Below are 20,308 nucleotides of genomic sequence, written 5' to 3' on the forward strand. Positions count from 1 at the left end.
TACTATTGCGAGTTTCATATTTCTTTGTATTTCAGATGCTTTTTGCATCTTTTCCTTTCGTGTTGTTTATTTTCATTGTTGATGCATCTTTGCATTGTATCGTTGTAATCTTTCAATTTCAATAAAGGGCTGACCTCTTTTTACTCAAAAAAAAAAAATTTGAATTAAACATATAAAGACTAAATCTTACAAATAAGGACAATGTGCTCTCCACTTGCCACATGTCATGAGTTAATTTACTTTTTTACCTATAAGGATTAAATCTTACAAATAAGGACAATCTGCTCTCCACTTGCCACATGTCATGATTTAATTTACTTTTTTACCCTTAACTATTGCTTTTGACTTCTAATTCCTTTATGTTACCTTTTTTTTTTTTTTAGAATAATCCTTTTATGTTACTTTTTTTTTTAGTGTTGCTATTGGGACCTCCAAATTTGCTCATCTGACCTCTCTACTCTCTACACCTCCTTCTTGCTTTTAAATACCCAATGTTTGCTCACTAGACCTCCTTTTGAATTCCTAAAATAACCTTAGTTATAATATTCACATACAAAACAATAAATTACTCATTATACCTCTAATTCACTCACTACACCTCCATTTGTTTTTTTTTTTCTTCTTTGCATGCAAACACACGAAGTTACCCAAAAAAAATTTCTAGAATTTTCGTTCATGAATCAAACGGTCAGAACTCTTTCATTTAATTGAAACAAAATTATTTACAACATAATCTGACAATTAAGTAGCACCCCAACTGAATAGTTTCAAAGTAAAATGGTTGCTCTTAAGATTTGACAATAAACTTGTAATTCTTCCTATACCCATGTACAATATTACAAGTGAAATAAAAAAATTAATTCAAAACATGAATCATTCTCACAATCAATTGTTGTGTAATACATATAGCAACTCAACAAAAAAAATTATTCTAAATGTAAAGAAAGGATTCAGTAATTCTATATATAAAAAAAAATCATTCAAACATAGTCTCATCAGTCTCAAGAGTTATAATTTCGGAAATAGCAGTAACTCTTTCTGGATGGGGTATTTGGGTATATTGATGCAGACGATCCTTGTATCTATTGTATAATGATCTTGCTTTATCATTAGCATGGGGGTACCAATTTGGTGGGATTGGTGGTAATGGGCATCCCGCTTGCAAAGACACCTGTTAAGAAAATAAAAAATAAAAATGCATCCAATTAGTTAAGATTTTTATAAATTACCAATGCATGAAGATGCAGTCATAGTACTTACCTGCACAAAGTGGTCTCCGTTAACAAAACCAATTCCAATTTCAGGCAATTCTTGGTTCTGAAATCGTCCAGTAATGTGTTCAGTCAAAGGAAGAAAGGTAAGGCACTGTTTATCAAATAAGTTTATCACAACAACTCCATAGCAAGTAGCGATCAAATGCCCCATCTCTGTTATACACATCCATTTTCTACGTGGTGCAGTAGATCCAGAATGGTTTAGTCTCTGTTTGATATTCTCTACACTACTTTCGCTACCATATAGTTTCATGTACAAGTGGGGCATACTTTTTAGCTCATTCATTAGGTCTATTCGAACTCTTCGCCAAAAACTCCTACCAAATCCCATAGCTGATGCTACAACTCTATAACCACAATTACCATCAAACTCAACATCAAATGAACCTAGAATGTAAGGCCTCATACCGAAAACGAATTGCACCGTATATTTTTGTGTTAGCTCAAATGGTGAAGTGCTTTGAGTCACGCAGATAGGCTGTACAAAAATAATTACATGTTAGCTTTTTTTTTTTTTTTTTTTGGCGTTGTAATTGAAATTGTTATTATATATCACAATTGAAAGACACACCTGATTTTTCTCTGGATGCTTATTTGATTTCGTAGAAGGCAACACAATACTAGGAGATGCATGAACAACCTTTTCAAGTGGTACTTGTGACTGACTACCATGTACGGAAAAAGCCTCGGCAATCTCAAAAGCAGATGGTAGACGACGAGTGCTACTGTCAATCTTAGAAGGACGCCCTTTGGTTTTAATCTTCTCATTTGATTCTTGAAGCATTGTGCAACTTGGATTTATAAGCTCGTCAATCTTCAGCGAAACTTGTCTCTTGGTTTCATCATCTTGTTCTTCCAGCCATTTTTGTAATTGTGTCAAACGTGGTCTTACCATAACTTTTTCTTGGGGATCAATTTCCTCCACAAAATTACCTACACTTAACCGTCTCCAATGAGAATGGATAGCATCAATTGGGATAGGCTGATGGGAATTTCGATATTCGGCAATCTCATGTGCACATGGTAATTGGTGCGTGCGGCGAATGGCACAACCACATGATACAACATTAACTCCAACTGCATCAACCCTATATACCATGGTTGAGTTAGTGTGTATGTTATATGGAGGAAAAATTAAAAATAAAAAGAGAGAGAAAACGTAAAAAATAAAAGCAAAGGAAATTACCTATGTGATTCACGTACAATTTTGTTTAGAGCAGTAATAGATACATTACCGATCAATTCTTTCAAGTATGCATGCTTAAATTGATGTTGGACGAAACATCGGCTTTTTTCAAAGGATGCCTTAATTTCAGTGTGATGCAACTCCATCAAAGAGTGAATATAATCCCATGATGTGCTGAAGTCAAGTTGGCTAGAAGCAAGTTGTCGCTTAAGTTTTGAATGTGCACTTTCCACCCTAATAATAAAAATTGAAAAAAAAAAACATAAAGAGATAACTTAGAGTGTCTTCACATAGAATAATAAATGAAATACGACAAAAAATAAAGACAAAATAGTTAAAATTACCTGTTTGATGTAGTGGTACCAAGATGCATACAAGTATCTATCCATGCAGCCACAAATCTGTCTTTATAGCTGTTTAACCAAGTGGTTTTCAAATAATTGATGGCCCCAGAAAATGTGCTAAATTTTGATTCAAGTAATTTTAAATTGTTCGAGTACTCATCTTCAGAATTTGAATTCACCACGGACTGCCAATCATTATTAAATGTATCCCATCCTTCTTTTGTTGCGAATAATTTCTTGCAATGAGTTAACACTTGCTTGTTGATGTGCCAACAACATAATACGTGTCGTGTATTCGGGAATACATTACTTATAGAATTCATCAGTGCCAATTCTCGATCTGTAACCATCATACTTGGAGCACATTTGTCATCTAAAAGAGTCTTCAATCTAGTTAAGGCCCATGTATAGTTGTCTTCTTTCTCTTTTGATATGTAAGCAAATGCAACGTTGAAGGTCTTGTTAGTGGACGTGATCCCAACAATCTCCAGAAGTGGAAAGCGATATCTATTTGTTTTGTAAGTGCAGTCCATGATAAGTACATGTGGAAATGTACGTAAAATCTCAATGTTGTAAGGGTGACACCAAAACAAATCCATTACTTTATCACCATCACTTCTATGATGCTCAATATACTTGTGCTCAAACAAGTTACTTAGCAGTTGCTGCATTTGTGTTCTCCCAGCCCTAATTTTTGTCCTATGCCGTTGTCTGGCATTATATATTGTCTTCATTGCTGTCACATTCTTCGGATTTCTTCTCTTGATGGCTGTCAAAATCTCTTTAGGCCTCATTAAACTTGTGGACATATCCATCAACAATGAATTTTCTTTTTCTGACAATCGACCTGCGAATGAGTGCCCATGAAGGTATTCTGAAGCAGCATGATTATGCACTCCACAAACCACCTCTAACTTCCATTCGTCTCCATTTTCAATATTGATGCCTCTTAATGAAAATGGACATCCACATTTCTTTGTACCAGTAAGCCTCGGACGCTTTTCTTTTCGACTATCTTCATCAGATTCTTGTGTATTTATATCAGACTTCAAAGACTTATATGCTTTATACTGACCATTCCTCTCACAACAAAATCTTATTTTAGGTCTCTTCTTCTTATTGCCAATTTTTCCAGAATCAGACCTTCGGATAACAATCACAAAATTGTTTCTCGTTCCTTCTGAACGAGTCCATTCAATCAACTCAGCTTTACTTTTGAATATCTACCAGTAAAAAATCTAATCATGATTCAAAATAGTATGCCTTCGTGATATTGAAAGAAATTTATAAAAGAATTTACCTTATCAGTTGTAAATTGATTGGTATGATCTAATACATCATCCACTTCAACCCTGCTATCTGGAATAAAGGTATCACCATGTTGTTGATCCTGTGTGTTGTAATTGAAAAACAAAAACATAAACACAAGCAAGTGATGTTGATTAAATGTAATGTCAATCAAGCATGTATATTTGTCTTTCAAGCTTTTGAGAATCATATATAGGAATATAGTTAAAGCTGAAGAAAACTTTAGGCATGCATCAGCATCATTTTCAAAACTTGGACCATATTTTTTTACCAAAGAAAAAATAAATCATGATCCTAGCTAGACTATACTTGCAGCCGCACACACAGCTTGATTAACCCATTAACTCCTATGCTCCTATTAATTTAATCAATGCTTCAATGTGGTGATTATACACACTAAAGGTCATTAAGAAAATAATTTATACACATAGTGGCCTTAATTAATTATTATCATATTTGGATGCAAAACTTTTATGTATCAGTTACTTAATTAAGGGTATAGCAAACGCAGCAGAAGAAGAAGCAAAAAAAAATTATCTCCCAGCCCTAATTTTTGTCCTATGCCGTTCTGGATCAGTTACTTAGATATGGATGCAAAACTTTCATGTATATATGATGATGGTCATGCATGTTGATAATGACCATCGTGATGATAAAGATAGTATTGGAGAACTAGAGAACTCAATTAAGGGTATAGCAAACGCAACAGAAGAAGAAGCAAAAAAAAAAAAAAAAGAACACCAGCAATAACGGAAACAAAGTACCATAATTATGTTGAAGTCGGCCCCAATCTTTGCACCTGCTCTTGTAGTTATCGTTCAAGATAGCTGTCCAATTTCTATTGAAACAAATCAAAATCTAGTTGGTAAATTCAATCTGTAATGAAAAGCAGAACCTAAAAAACTAGAAAGCAAGAAGAAAGAACAACATCAGACCTTGATGGGCAGTGGAAGAACATCATCAAGCCTGGTTGCAATACCTCTTATGCACGTCACTGGGTTTGACGTTGTGATCAGAACGCCGTTATCATAGATTAGAGCAACATCATAGGTCTAGGGTTTAAACGTGAAAACTAGGTTGAAAGATTTGTAAAGAAAATACTAGTTAATTAAAATTATTGTCTATAATTGTCATTTTACAAGAGGATATATATGTAATTCAATAATTCAAAAGAGGTGGAGGTCAAATGAGCAAATTTGGAGGTCCTAATAGCAACACTCTTTTTTTTTTTCTGAGAACAATCCCTTTTTGGTTTCTTGAGAACAATCCGTTTATGTTACTTCTTTTTTTCTGAAAATAATCTCTTTATGTTACTTTTTTTTTTTTTTTTTCTGAGAACAATTCGTTTATATTACTCTCTTTTTTTCTTGAGAATAATCCATTTATGTTACTTCACAAAACCTCACTCTCCTATTACTTTCATCTCATTGCCCAATCCTGCTACTGCACTCATACTCGTCCAGTTCTGCTACTGCACTTGTACTCGTGTTCTGCTACTGCACTCGTGATCACATAATCCTGCTACTGCACTCGTGATCGCCTAATCCTACTACTGCACTCGCCGCACTCATACTTGTCCAGTTCTACTACTGCACTCGTCATCGCCTAATTCTGCTACTGCACTCGTCCAATCCTGCCACTGCACTCGTTGTACTCATACTCGTCTAGTTATGCTACTATACTTGTACTCATGTTCTACTACTGCACTCATCATCGCCTAATCCTGCTACTGCAGTCATCCAATCCTACTACTTCACTTGCTGCACTCATACTTATCCAGTTCTGCTAATGCACTCGTCATCGCCTAATCCTACTACTGCAATTGTCCAATCCTCTACTGCACTCGCTGCACTCATACTCGTCTAGTTCTGCTACTGCACTCGTCATCGCCTAATCCTGCTACTGCACTTCTAGCAGCAGCAGTAGCAGTAGCAGTAGCAACAGCAGTAGTAGTAGCAGTAGCAGGAGCAATTAGATTTGTCCATCCATGAAGAAATAAAACAAACCAGCTCAAGCATAAATAAAACAAACATAATAATTACAGCGAAGGCATTGAGAATAACAGTAAGGAACTTCCACCAACACCAATTCCTGACTCTTTTTTCTGAGTTTTTCTGTTGTCCTTTCCCAAAGTAGCAAAAGATGTGTTCTTGCAAAACTTTTTACAGGTAGCAGACATACTCTAATTTCATTACTCCCCCATAATCTTTGAAATTAAACTGAGCATAAACAAGAAGGTGACTCCTAAAAAAATCAGAAAGCGCGCAGTGTGTAATCTAGTTAAATAATTTGCTTCATGCTCTGTCCTTTTCGCTTTCAATTTTATTGAGTGAGAATACTAGAACATGAGCATTATTCCGATAAAAAAAAAAAGAAAAAAAAAGAACATGAGCATTATTCCCAATTTCATTTCGTTTAGTCTTCGTTACCAAAAATCCCTCATAATCAAGCATATGACCAAGTCAAAATTGTTACCCAGCAAGATACTCAAACCTATCCCTTCCTTTCATTATCATCAATTCCCAGTTGCAAACCAAGCTAATCAAAACAGGGTCAAAAAGTCAAGACCGCCATAAAAATTTGACAAAAAACAAACAAAATAATTCCACAATAAAATCAAATTTCACATACATCTCAATCTTCCTGAGAATCTCAATTTCATGATCAACAGCACCGGAGCTTCCGCCGCCGTGGCTGCCAACGGCGCCGTCTCGATGAGTACGATGGGACCGAAGAGGAAGGACATGTACACCAACAAGGACTGGATCAAGGCCGTCCATTTTTACTCCACCATTTTCCAAGATCTGATCTTGCAAGGGTTTTTGTCGCCGAAATCTAAGTCTCTGTGCGTCGAAACCCCGACGGAGTAGGAAATCAAACCAAGCTAATCAAAACAGGGTCAAAAAGTCAAGACCGCCATAAAAAATTGACAAAAAACAAACAAATAATTCCACAATAAAATCAAATTTCACATACATCTCAATCTTCCTGAGAATCTCAATTTCATGATCAACAGCACCGGAGCTTCCGCCGCCGTGGCTGCCAACGGCGCCGTCTCGACGAGTACGATGGGGCCGAAGAGGAAGGACATGTACACCAACAAGGACTGGATCAAGGCCGTCCATTTTTACTCCACCATTTTCCAAGATCTGATCTTGCAAGGGTTTTTGTCGCCGAAATCTAAGTCTCTGTGCGTCGAAACCCCGACGGAGTAGGACATCTACGCCTCGAAAGAGAACGGCGTCAAGGACGCAGTCGAAATTTTCAAGAAAGCCTCGAGGCCTCTGGTAATTCATGGCGACTTGCGGAGGTCGAAGCAGAGGTCGAAGTCGGAGGAGGACGTTCTCAGGTTTGAGCTTGCGGTAGACGATCCTGAGCGCGTGGAGGTTTGGGCGTTGAATATTGGGTTAGTGGCAATGTCCGTAAATTGTGATGAAACTCGAGCATTTTGGTCATTTTTCTTTAAAGTTGGGAGTCAGGCTTGCATCATTTGGCTTTTGGGTCTGAGCTCATATTCTTATTTGTATAAATCTTTTTGAAAGTGGGTTTTTTGTGTTTACATCTTTGGTCATGTGCTACTATGTAATTTTCTATATTATTAATTGGAGTACATAGAATAGTTAGACCGTGGTAGTCCAGTTTTCATAAAATCAACTTTTTATTTTTATCACATCAACAACAATTAAGAATATACATCCGTGAGTCGAATTTAATATCGAACACTTACAAAAAGAAGACTAATCATTAAAATTTAATTAGTTGTAAAGCCTAAAATGCAACATAATGACATCCTGATACATTGGAAGTATGTATTGCTAGTGACATCTCCTCGACTCCTCCGCAGATCTTTTCATCAGGGTAGTAATAGTAAAACATATGCATCTGTTTTCCATAAACATACAATAACTCCAAATTATGGATCTAATATATACCGAATCAACTGCTCTGTTAAAGGAGAATGATGAGAGTGCGCCGGCCTATACATGCACTATGAAAATACGTACAATATGGCAAATGATATGACGATTATATAGTACAGAACACAATTAGCATTTTGCGTTACTTAAACTCTTGAGAGGGAGTACTAAACTACTAATCAGATTTGTACGTATTATTTGCATTTGCTTCCACTTCAACTCTCTTTTATTGGCTGCCGCCGGTTTAGAAATTTGGAACAAACATTGACTTTTAACCCCATTATCTTTCAAATGCAGAAAAGCTAGAGTGGGTATGAAAGCTCATGTAAGTTCCAAATTCGAAATAGTTGGTGAACACTGAAGTGTAACATTTGATGATTAGAAGAAGAGAGATCTTGGAAAGCCTGTACTAGAGCAGTAGAGTAACTAAAAAGCAAACAAGAGCCAAGGCCCTTATAATCAATCATCAACTGGCACGCCATCCACCCGCCCCCTATTGTTTTCTTTTTTGGAACAATTTATTAAGTAGAAAAGAGGCAATTAAATACAATGATAAAATACAAGATTGCTCGTAGTGTTTAGACGAACCGTAGATGTCCGGTTGTCGGTAAGATTTACGAACTTATTTAACATTGTTTCGTCTTCAAATTTTTGCAGTTAATATATATATAGATATATACGGAGCGGTTCCAAAGAGGACGTCCGCACTGTTGTTAAAGCGCGGACGTCTACGCTGCAGCTCGGCTCGGGGCGCGACGGAGCGGCGGGGCTTGCCGAACGAACGCCAGGGGTCGGACGGACCGGTCTGCAGTCGGTGGAGTCGCCGGCGACGTGGTTGCAGCGCTGCCCAGAAACCTGCAGTTGCAAGTGAGGTTACTGCCCAGAAACTTGCAACTCCGACCTCCTCCGACCTCGAACGCTGCCCAGAACCGTCCGGGATGCCTCCGGCCTCCGTCCGCCAAGCCCCGAGCCGCCATCGCCGCCTGGAACACCGCTGCTGCGTCGCCATCCGCACTTTAGCAAAGTGCGGACGCCCGCTATATATATATATTCATTTCGTTGAAGAAATGTGATAATAAGAAAGTGTTCAATAATACTGCAATTACACACACACGTGTTCTATTTTCGTTAACATAGTCCGCTTTGAAATTAACGTGTGAAGTTCGAGTTTTGAGTCACTTTTCGGTCGCATATCCACATCTCGACTGTTCAGTGTGTATAGATCATCTCTGCAAATTTTCAGCCAAATTGGTGATCGTTAAGGTATCTAACTCGCTTAAACCTATGGACAGACTGAATCTGAAATTCCCAAACTGACCCTGGCCAACAGAATATGGAAAAATCTAAAATAAATTCCAGACTTTGAGGTTGGGGAGACTTGAACCCCTCCCAACCCATATGCAAATGAAAGCCCCAACCACCAGACCACTTACATGATATGGATATATTGCAAACAAAAATAATATATATCTCTAAATATTTTTTTTTTTTTTAAATTTGTCATCGTCGTCACTTTGAGTCCGAGCTTGTCGTCAGAAAAATTGAGGCTCTGGCAGAACGGCGTCGCGGAGGGTGTGGGAGACGGAGAGGAGGAGGTTCCGCTTTCAGGCAGGCTCTGCAAAAAGTTTCTCTCAACAAAATTCAAATAGCTCACTCAAAGATCACAACTTTTCGCCAATCATGGCTTCCAACTCCAGATTCAACCTCATAGACGACGACGACGATTTCCAAATCCCTCTTACCCCAAAGAAAACATTCCTCCTCCGCTTTGCTAATTCACCCCCAAAGACTCCATTTTCAACCAAACCCAAGTCTCCAAATCCACGCCAATCGGAGATTAAAGCTTGGATTCACTGACTGAAAGCCTCGACTGGGCCACCCACGGTGCCGCTAACATCACCGCTTCTTATTGTTCTTCTGCGTGCGTGGATGAGGAAAATGAGAAAGTGTGATGATCCAATGGAGCCTGGAGTTTCTGGGCAAAAGTGTGACGATTATGACATAGTGTTTTTTTTTTTAACTATTATATAGATATTTTTGTTTGCAATATATGAATACAATGCAAATGGTCTAGTGGTTGGGGCTTTCATTTGCGTATGTGTTGGGAGGGGTTCGAGTCTCCCTAACCTCAAATTTTGGAATTTATTTTAGATTTTTCCATATTCTGTTGGCCAAGGTCAGTTTGGGAATTTCACTTTCGTGTGGGCCCCACCTTTGATGAGTTAGACATGCCATGTCACCACTTAACGTCTGAAATTGACGGAATGGAGTCGGAGGGATCTATTGGACGAGAAAATGATATTGTAGGGGTGTTTTTGATGAAATTGAAAGTCGAGGGACTGAATCGATGTTCAGCCCATACCACATGGTACTAAACAGTATTTAGCTCATATATATATATATATATATATACAGATCCTATCCAGAGCGAGGCATCGCTTTGAAATTTCAGAGCGAGGTTAGGGTTTAGGGTCACTTTTCGGTCGCATATCCACATCTCAACCGTTCAGTTTCTAGGTACTAATGTATAGATCATCTCTACAAAATTTCAGCCAAATTGATGGTCGTTAAGGCATTGATAACTGCCTTAAAGCTAGTACGGTTCAGGTTGGACAGATTCAGTTCGTCCATTGGTTTAAGCGAGTTAGATACCTTAAAGACCATCAATTTCGTTGAAATTTTGCAGAGATGATCTATACATTAGTACCTAGAAACTGAACGGTTGAGATATATCAGATCCTATCCAGAGCGAGGCATCGCTTTGAAATTTCAGAGCGAGGTTAGGGTTTAGGGTCACTTTTCGGTCGCATATCCACATCTCAACCGTTCAGTTTCTAGGTACTAATGTATAGATCATCTCTACAAAATTTCAGCCAAATTGATGGTCGTTAAGGCATTGATAACTGCCTTAAAGCTAGTACGGTTCAGGTTGGACAGATTCAGTTCGTCCATTGGTTTAAGCGAGTTAGATACCTTAAAGACCATCAATTTCGTTGAAATTTTGCAGAGATGATCTATACATTAGTACCTAAAAACTGAACGGTTAAGATGTAGATATGCGACCGAAAAGTGACCCTAAACCCTAACCTCGCTCTAAAATTTCAAAGCGATGCCTCGCTCTTGATAGGATCTGTATATATATATATATATATATATATATATAACTCCAAATAATCGATGCAATTTATACCGAAATAACTGCACTACTAAAAGAGGATGATGACAATGCAGGCATATATGCAACGACCTAGGAAAATATAATATAGCAAATGAATTATATATCATACTGAAGCCATCAACTAGCTAGTACAGGTCCTAGTCGACGTTAATTAATTCTTCGTTAGTGTAGATTAAGGCAAATTTTCTACTTTGTCTAAGTCACTGATGTGAAAGGGATTGCGTGATTATTTGCGTCCCGGTAGTTGGTAGCTAAATCAGATGTGGAGGACAGCATAAACACACTATGTATCTATGTAGGACTAATGAGTGAGATAGAGCTGCTACTATAGTGAAATTAGTGGGTCGTTCATGGTTGTATAGAATTGCATGTGCTTTCATATCATGTCCAATCTCTTTTATTGGACCACTCGATCAATCTGCTTCTCCTACTCCTATAAATACCCACATTCTCTTGCATTGCCTCATTCAAGTTGTGGGATACAAAATTACAAACTGATCGAGTCTAGGTATTGATCGATCCCATGGCTCCCAGAAAGATAGTTAGCGTTGTTTTCCTTGTGATGCTAAGTGTAGGCATCTGTTCTGCCACTAGAGTCCTCTTGGGTTATACCGAGACAGTTACACGCCCTAGTTACGGCCATTCTCCGGGCGTAGCCCATGGAGGTGGTGGTGGAGGCGGACGTGGTGCGGGCGGTGGAGGTGGAGGTGGAGCCGGGGGTTCTGGACAGGGAAGTGGGTCTGGTGAAGGAGGGGGTGCAGGGTACGGTGCTGGTGGAGCGGAGGCAGCGGGGTACGGTGGAGGAGGAGGTGGAGGTAGCGGTGGAGGTGGAGGCGGTGGTGCAGGTTATGAGGGAGCAGGGAAGGGTGGTGGTGAAGGGAGTGGTTCCGGAAGTGGTGCTGGGTATGGTGCTGGAGGAGCAGCCGGAGGTGGACATGGTGGTGGTGGAGGCGGTGGGAGTGGTGGCGGCGGTGGAGGAGGAGCTGGGGGTGCTGGTGGAGGTTATGGTGGTGGTTCAGGATCTGGTGAAGGTTATGGTGCTGGTGGTTCGGCTGCTGGTGGAGGCGGAGGAGGTGGGTCCGGTGGTGGCGGCGGAGGTGGCGGTGGCTCTGGTGGTGGTGCAGGTGCACACGGTGGTGGAGCTGGCTATGGAGGTGGTGCTGGGGGCGGTCAGGGCGGTGGTCATGGTGGCTATGCACCATGAGAGCACCTCTCTCACTATCTGTATGGATCAAACACCTCTTCTTACCCAAAGTATTAGGAAAAAATAAATTTTAATGCGGTAAGAAGAGGATGATTATAGTTATTTACTACGACGGTTGTAAAAAACAGGCCAAAGGCATGCTATGATTGCTGCTATCCGAGCTGGTTGTATGATACAATTGGAACAGATCAACTGGATCAATTGAGTATTGCCATGCAATTATGAAAATATAGATGAAGTATGTATTCTATAATTTAACTGTTTGGTGTGGTCAATATTCCATCTCGATTGATCTCAATGCATGATCAGCGTACAATCAACAGCGTAAAGTGTTAATTGTACGATCGGGATGTATGTTTTGTTATAACAATTCACGCTGAAAATGTGAAAAACAAAAATAAAAACTCTTATGCATATTGGTAAAAATATAACCTCGATTTAATGAAGTCCGAGTTATTTTTTCACAAAAATTTTATCATTTGTTTTGAGTTAGAGTGTATTATGAACTTGATAAGGATATATAGTTGATAACTGAACTTTTTTTACATATATATTTGAATCAGGATGCTAGATAGAACTTCATGATCGATTTTCACAAATCAACACAATGACAGAGATATATCACATAAATTGATCGAGCAATCTTAGAATAAATTAAGCACTGCATTGATGGATAAACGGTTGACCCTCAAACTAGAGAAAAGTACTAGATGTGTCTCCCTTGTCCAAATAAATAGTAATTTATTTCAATAAACTCTGATAATTTATTGCATTCATAATTTAGAAATGGTCATTTCCGATAGAACTTCAAGGATGAAAGGGGAAAAAAAGAAAATGAAACGAAGAAACCGATGAATCCCACCCACAAGTGCGCAGGGGCATGGATGGAGAGTGCAGATTATCAATTATTACATAACGAAATCCTTGGTAAAACACAATTGCCAAACAAAAGGGTAGTAGTTGATTAGCTTGCTTGACAATCACTTGACACCGTAGCCAGACATTTAAAAACCATCGCAAAGTCACTAATAGCATTCTTCAGAGTTTAGCCTCCACTTCATCGATCTCCAAACATTCCTCCTCTCTTTGTTTCTGCATTCCTAGACATCGCCTTGGGATCTGGATCTAGAGCGGTCTTCTCGAGCACGTTTCGGTTTGTTAAGAAATTCCTTCAAATGATCAGAGATCATGAGAATCGGAGTAGATAACAGAGAAGGTGTTGAGCCTCCGACGTCGCTATCTATCATAGTCCTCCCTTTGATCATGTCAGCCTCCCCTTCTTCGTTCATCATCACCATGTTGCATGGGAGTTTCCCATTGTAAAACTTCCTGTCATTCTTTTGATGTCTGCATGCAGTACACATATCCCATATTACTAATTGTTGGATAACAGAATCTCACATCAGAAAATCTAAGCCTTGCAAAATAATATGCCTACCTGTCGAAGACGACCCATTTGGCATGAAAGCTTATAATTTCTTCAACAACAAGCAGTCTTGAGGGATAACCCATTATAACCTTCTTCTGTAGTACAACCTGCATTGACATACAACAAAGATTTAAATAATGTGGTTACCCAAGTAATTTGATAAGGATAATAAGCTAAATGAGTACGTAATACAATAAGGTATATATATAATTATATATTTATGATTATATATATGATATACCCCATAGTTTTTGCAAAGATCCACAACTGCCTGCAACTTCAGATATTTGACATCGCTCTTCCACTCAATTTTCTCTTTCACGGCTGATAGTTCCTCTAACCCAACTGGCCAAATATCCAGCCATGTCTTGGAGGACACTACAAAACACCCCCACCAAGTTACTCATCAAAGTCTTGTTCATATCGATCAAAACAGTGATGCTAGAGGATTTTGTCTCTTAGACCACATGGAGGATCACATCTCTAATAAAAACAATTAACCGACTCAACGAGGAATTAGTATAGAAGAATATTGATTTGAGATGGGCAAACGCATTTACTTCTATAATGTGGTCTAAATAATGTGGTGCAAATAGGGTTTCATTTTTTGAACACACTTACGAGGAATGTTGAGCCATGGCATCACACCGAGAAGAATAACAACAGAGCCAGCCTTGATTACATGCTCCAGTGCCCACTCGAGAGGCGCCGTGTTGAACTCTTTCATGGCATCCATGACGATGATCACATGTCGAGCTGTATTTGCCGAACCTGGTGACTCCTGCAACAGGAGATCGTCTAGCAATGCTCGCTTTGTCTTCAAACTAATCGATCTTCCCAGTCGTTGCTTAACTCCTCCTTTGAAGAAAACCACCATATTGAATAATCAATCAACCTCCCAACTTTGAAACTCTACTAGTTAAGCTAGTATATTAGAGTGAATGTGATCAATGTAGAGAGAATTCTGTGGTAGCTAAAGGGAATTGTTATGAGGGTTCTCATTCCTTAAATAGCGGAAGAACTTGTCTCACAGGAGAAGTCCAGGTGTTTTGGTCGATGGATTCGAAGGCAGGAGCTTGTAGGTAGTTTGACAAAAACCAAGATTTCTTAGTACATTCCTGACAAAAATTTGATCTTCCCTAGATTCAAGATGCTCCTTCCTTCCTAAGTTCAAAAAAAAAAGATGCTCCTCCTAGTTCTTATCTCCAACCAAGAGAGAACCATAATTACTAAGAAGTTCTGAACTCACCAACAAATTATATCGACCTTGGAAGCTTCCCTCTTTTAACTTACATGGTGAAGATACAGCTTAAGTAGTATAGTCATGCTATTCAAACTAGGTTTAATTTGTTTTATGCTGTTAATTTATTTTGTCCTTTGCTTCATATATAATGTTTGCAAATGATCTAGCTCTCATTCAAATACGAGCCTAAACATTTATCTTATCCTTTTCTGGATTTTATAATGAACCCGGGTGAGTGGGTGACTACCTAAATTGGTCATTTTGCTAATTCGAGCTAAATCACCACATAACTCCAAAGCCGTTTAATTAGCGTACAAGTTGAGTAGTATAAGTTTTTCAACATTGTGATATACAACCTCGAATGATAATTCAAGGGGAAAGCTAGTACCAATCGGAACAGACAAACTCGGATGATAAGGAGGCTATAATAATTAACTCTCAACATGATGAGCATGTCAAGTTAATATTGGTATGACCACTACTCCACTAGTGCAATTGAACACTGTTCTAAAAGATTGTTATCTATGCTAAGAAGCAAAACCACAAGAATCAGGTGGTCAAAAACATAATGAAATTTTCTTCATTGATTCTAAGAGCAACTCCTATGAAATATTTCTTTCTGGTAAGTAACCAGATCAAATTTTGAAAAAAAAAACTCATCTTTACATTTGTGGCTGAAACGATGAACTAAATTTGACTACAGTTCCCTCCATCACCAGAGGGAAAGAGTGACCTAAAAACAGCTGTAAAAAGAGCATTGTATTTCCCATACACCTGCACTTGCCAAAAAGACACTCTACAGTGCTTGGAAGAGGTGGAATTTTACATGGTCATGATCCCCACTCTTTTCCTTTTCTTGTTCAAACCCTCACTTTGAGGCTCCATGATAGCAGCAAGAAGCTGACTTCTCCTGTCCCTGGGAGCACTTCTTGATTTTGCAAGATATCTGATAGCTTCCTTTCTCTTCGGATCTTCTGGATCTGGAGGAACAACCTTGCTTGATCTTCTTTTATAGATCACATTGTCTGCTGACTTCAGATGATCTCGGGGAATATGATATTTTGGTTCTAAATATTCATTTTCAACACATTAAGTTAGTTCCATTACCAAATTTCAAGAGATAACAAACAGAATCTTTTAATCAGAGGGAATTGGCTTACCTGGAGTAGACTCAAAAGAAAACAGGTCTACACTTCGAGATCTGGGTGGTGTCGAAGGAGGGCAACCAGCATCTCTGACTTCATCAAACGTCTTATGTATGTCATTACCACCAAGAGAGGATGTACTGCATATATTCTCATTATTCTCATTGTTGTGTGAAGTACCAGCTACACATTTACTTGTGCCAACTGAAGTTGAAGCAGTAATCATAGGCATACTCTCATCAGTCTCCTTGACACCTCCAGCATCATGCTTGGATCCATCAATCTTTTCAGAAAGTCTATCAGCTTCATCTCTGGTGTCAGTAAACAAGACCTCTTCACGTTTTGCTCTGCGGAAGAAAGTAGAAATTTTCTGGCCAACATCTCTGGGTGCATTGGGAGTACAACCCTCAGGATTATTCACAGTACAGATGTTCTCAACATTATCTAGCACAGACTTAGGTGATGTATTCATAATGGGTAGGTCTGAGCATGACATCTGTCCTTCCATTAAACTTGAAAACCAGGGAGTACCCTGCCTGGCATAGAACAGAATGTATGCCTCCTGTGATAGAACAAATTCTTCTCGAACCCTAGTGACCTAAAAGAAAAACAATATTCTTTTGTCAGCCCAGAAAAGAATATTAGGAAAAGGAAAAAAAAAATCAACATATACGTTAAAATGCCCTTCTATTACATAAAAAGATACAAATCATTTAAAATTGACAAAAAAAGATTAATCAAATGATAAAAATGCAATGCAGTAGCCACAGGTGGTTAGAAGAGTGCCCTCTCTGGAATCCCAAGACTAGGCCCATTTGGCTCAAGTCTTTTCAGTCCAAAAGGAAAGTACATGGCAGTCTATGAATCCAAGCAATAAAAAGAGTAGATAAAATTTTAAACCAAGAGCATTCTAAGAGTTGATGTTTAAATTTTGTTAGGGTATTTGGGACTAGTGCTATTAAGAGTCTATTTTGAATCTTGGGGTTATATTTGAAGCCCAAATATAAGGTTATTTGCTAAAAGTAGCACCGAAAAAAGGAAAGAGCGAGACGCCAAGGCAGATTCGAATGAATGAAAATTGAGTGTTGGTCTTGGTGCTTTGGTATCTCCTCATATCTTGTTCTCTCACTTCTCCCTCTATTCTCTATTTCTCTAAGTTCTCTCAAGCTACAGCATCTATAAACCATCTCTTTCTTCTAAAACTATTATATTTCTATAAATTTTATCTTCTTAAACCACCATAGACACTCACACTAACCCTTGCTTTGTCCTACAAAGGGGAAAAAACACTAATATTGAACAATAACAATGAGGATAAATTCACATAGAAATATAATCTGACCATACTAACAGACTATCAAGTACCATCTAGGCAGTAAAAAGTTGTGACCTCACCAATTGGTACTTCTTCAGGGAAATATTATGGTTTCAACTAAGAAGAAATAACAGAGAAACAGATGAAGAAATTCATCAATGGTAAACAATCTGTTCCATTACTCAACTTCACAAGACATAAAATTAAAGTAAACAGCTTATAACAGTTAATATATAAGACTTGTTACCTTTGAGTCATCCAACCTATGCCATGTATCTGGAGAGGATCGAATAAAGCAGAAGTAATGCCCAGAAGTAGATGAAAAGCCAATATGCTCCACAATTGCATAAAGTTCATACTTCAACTCCACCTATTGCCAAGACACATGGAATGAGAACTTGAGAGAACAGGCACGCACACATTTAACTCAATTTAACACTCAAAATAACATTCCCAGAGACCATATTGGTTCATGCATAAGAAACAAAATAAGTTGTGTTGTCATATGTCAACAAATCAAGCAGATACTGATTTGATACATATAAACCAATAAGCAGCAACTCACATCACTGTTATTGCCACTGGTGTAGGGCTTCAAGTCCAACTCCAAAGGAAATTCCACATGCTTATCAATCTTCTCAACATAATTTCCATCAGTTTTAAATCTCTTTAAATGAAATGCAGCAACTGGAGGGGCCTCATCCACCACAAGCTGCTTCTCCACCGACACTTCTTCCTTGCAATTCTCGCACGTAAACTTTGTCTCCACGTCATTTATCTTTTCTATCTTAGTGAAGGATTCCAAGGCCCTCGGAAGAGAGTCAACATCTTCAATTTCCAAACTTAGATCAATCAGAGGTTCACGAGTGTCAGAACAGTGACCACAGCTACAACATCGGAGCTGAAAGAAACCATCAATACAAAATCAATAAAAAGAATTAACAGAAAATTGGTTACAGAAATAATGAAAGTCAGGTCCTGAGGAGTCATACTTTGCTAATGAGACTGCCACCAAACACCCTGTTCACAAGGTTTTTATCTTTGCAAGATGAAGTCTCATTCTTTTTATCAGAATCCAACCAAGATCTCTCTAGTTTATCTAAAAAACATTGCAAGAACTCATGGGCATCTTCTTGCTGGTATCTTCGGAAATAAGATGAGAAATCTAAGGGAGTCGAGTTAAGAATCACAGTGCAAAGCAAAGTAGACTTCTCAGTAAACTGAAAATAAAAAGTCCAGACCTTTCAACTGAAGAAATTAACAGATTAAGTATATTGCATCAGATGAATTGGTGTAACAAAAACAACCAATCAAAATCAATCACCTTTAAGAACTTCAAAAAAAAAAAATCAAAATCAAAATCAATGCATAGAAATCTCAGTCCAGATGATTGAAGGATACGGTTCAAATTATCAACAAGCTTCGATGGTGAAAGAGCCCCTCCCGAAGATACTATTGAAAGATCAATGTGTTCACGAAGAGCACAAAGAACGCAGAACCCTTCACTACCACCTGAATACACCCAATTTCACATTAAATCCAATACATTGAATCAGAAAGTGATACTTATATAATCTATATCAAATTCTCGAACAAATAAAAAAAAAGACTATGAATCAAACAGAATAGCAGGTAGGTCTTACAATCACAAGGCAAGGGATGATTGGAAGATCGGAGACCCTCCACGAGGGGCACAGTATGCGTAAAGCATTGCAGAATCGCATTGATAAAGCACGTATTGCCAAGATTATAAAGCCCTGCACCCTGCAAAACAAACCCCATACCACAACTTAACTTCTATAACCAACAACATAAAAGACTTAAATACTTTTAGAGTGCAACTGTCCAATAGATTTAGAGTAGAGGGCATACCACCATAGAGATCTTGGATTCTTCCATAGGATACGGCTCTGAGTAAACCACTGATTGCTTGCTAGAATCGGATGAAGGCCACCGAGACCAAGACTCCTCCGAATGCGAATTCGACTCTGAATTCAAAACATTATTATCATTGTGAGGAGAAGCTGATGTGAGGTCACCTTCTTGCCCTTGTTCCAAACCTTGCGAATCACGATCCGAAGATTGAAACCCTAGGGTTTCGAGAGGCGAAGAGGACGAAGACCCATTTTCAGTTTCAAGAACAGGGACCAAATCCAACTCGTACACGTCTTCAGTTTGTGAAGACCCATCAAGGGTTTCTGGAAGAATAGGCATTGAATCTGGGGAAGAAGAGGTTTGGTGTTGGGGATTTGGGAGAAATGAATCTGGGGGCAGAGAGTTGGTTTCAGAGAGATGGGTTTCCATTGGAGACTGTGTGAGGAAATTGGGGGGGGTTTTCAGAGAAGAGGGAATTGAATCTGAAATGGGAGGTTTGGAGTTTTGGCTCCAGAAATTAGGAGGGAAATGAAGATTGGGTGTTTGAGGATTTTGGGTTTTCAATTATTTTTTAGGGTTTCGTGTTTTTGAAACAGTCCGTTGTGAAAAAAGAGGGAAAACTGCAAAATATTTGTTTTTTTTTTTTGGGAAATGGAGGGAAAGAAGTTCCAAACTCCCGCGCTTGAAAGAAGAAATTTCGTTTCGTTTCGGTTTTTTTTTTTTTTTTTTCTTTCTAAGTTAATTTATTTGAATATTTGTAATTTCTGATGCGATGTAGGTATTATTGTTTAATTTCTTTTTATATTTATGTTTTTTTGTTTTTCATTTTGAAATATAGTTTTTGAAAGAAACTGCAAGGTACTTTATTAATGATTTAAAATGTTACAATC

The 20,308-nt window shown here is 38.4% G+C and overlaps 4 protein-coding genes across 4 annotated transcripts; 1 reads left to right on the plus strand and 3 right to left on the minus strand.

Annotated features, from left to right (window-relative positions):
* Positions 1-976: 976 nt before the first annotated feature.
* Positions 977-7,237, minus strand: LOC133744733 (PKS-NRPS hybrid synthetase cheA-like). Its single transcript, XM_062172791.1, has 7 exons — positions 7,055-7,237; positions 4,105-4,194; positions 2,805-4,027; positions 2,461-2,694; positions 1,846-2,362; positions 1,261-1,752; positions 977-1,171 (listed from the first exon to the last, which is right to left on the minus strand). Exons 1-7 carry the CDS (start codon positions 7,235-7,237, stop codon positions 977-979), a joined length of 2,934 nt encoding a protein of 977 aa, XP_062028775.1.
* A 4,420-nt stretch (positions 7,238-11,657) lies between these two features.
* Positions 11,658-12,664, plus strand: LOC133743824 (glycine-rich cell wall structural protein 2). Its single transcript, XM_062171867.1, has one exon. The coding sequence runs from the start codon at positions 11,731-11,733 to the stop codon at positions 12,409-12,411; it is 681 nt and encodes a 226-aa protein (XP_062027851.1). The 5' UTR covers positions 11,658-11,730; the 3' UTR covers positions 12,412-12,664.
* A 468-nt stretch (positions 12,665-13,132) lies between these two features.
* Positions 13,133-14,833, minus strand: LOC133706657 (uncharacterized). The gene is made up of 4 exons (XM_062132201.1): positions 14,462-14,833; positions 14,082-14,218; positions 13,850-13,947; positions 13,133-13,758 (listed from the first exon to the last, which is right to left on the minus strand). The coding sequence occupies exons 1-4, from the start codon at positions 14,715-14,717 to the stop codon at positions 13,512-13,514; spliced, it is 738 nt and encodes a 245-aa protein (XP_061988185.1). The 5' UTR covers positions 14,718-14,833; the 3' UTR covers positions 13,133-13,511.
* An 816-nt stretch (positions 14,834-15,649) lies between these two features.
* LOC133745319 (ubiquitin carboxyl-terminal hydrolase 21) lies at positions 15,650-19,994 on the minus strand. The gene is made up of 8 exons (XM_062173379.1): positions 19,416-19,994; positions 19,187-19,307; positions 18,945-19,055; positions 18,536-18,708; positions 18,109-18,444; positions 17,791-17,913; positions 16,244-16,826; positions 15,650-16,150 (listed from the first exon to the last, which is right to left on the minus strand). Exons 1-8 carry the CDS (start codon positions 19,845-19,847, stop codon positions 15,906-15,908), a joined length of 2,124 nt encoding a protein of 707 aa, XP_062029363.1. The 5' UTR covers positions 19,848-19,994; the 3' UTR covers positions 15,650-15,905.
* Positions 19,995-20,308: the final 314 nt, after the last annotated feature.

This window comes from Rosa rugosa, chromosome 4 (genome assembly GCF_958449725.1).
Source record: "Rosa rugosa chromosome 4, drRosRugo1.1, whole genome shotgun sequence".
NCBI classification, from domain to species: Eukaryota; Viridiplantae; Streptophyta; class Magnoliopsida; order Rosales; family Rosaceae; genus Rosa; species Rosa rugosa.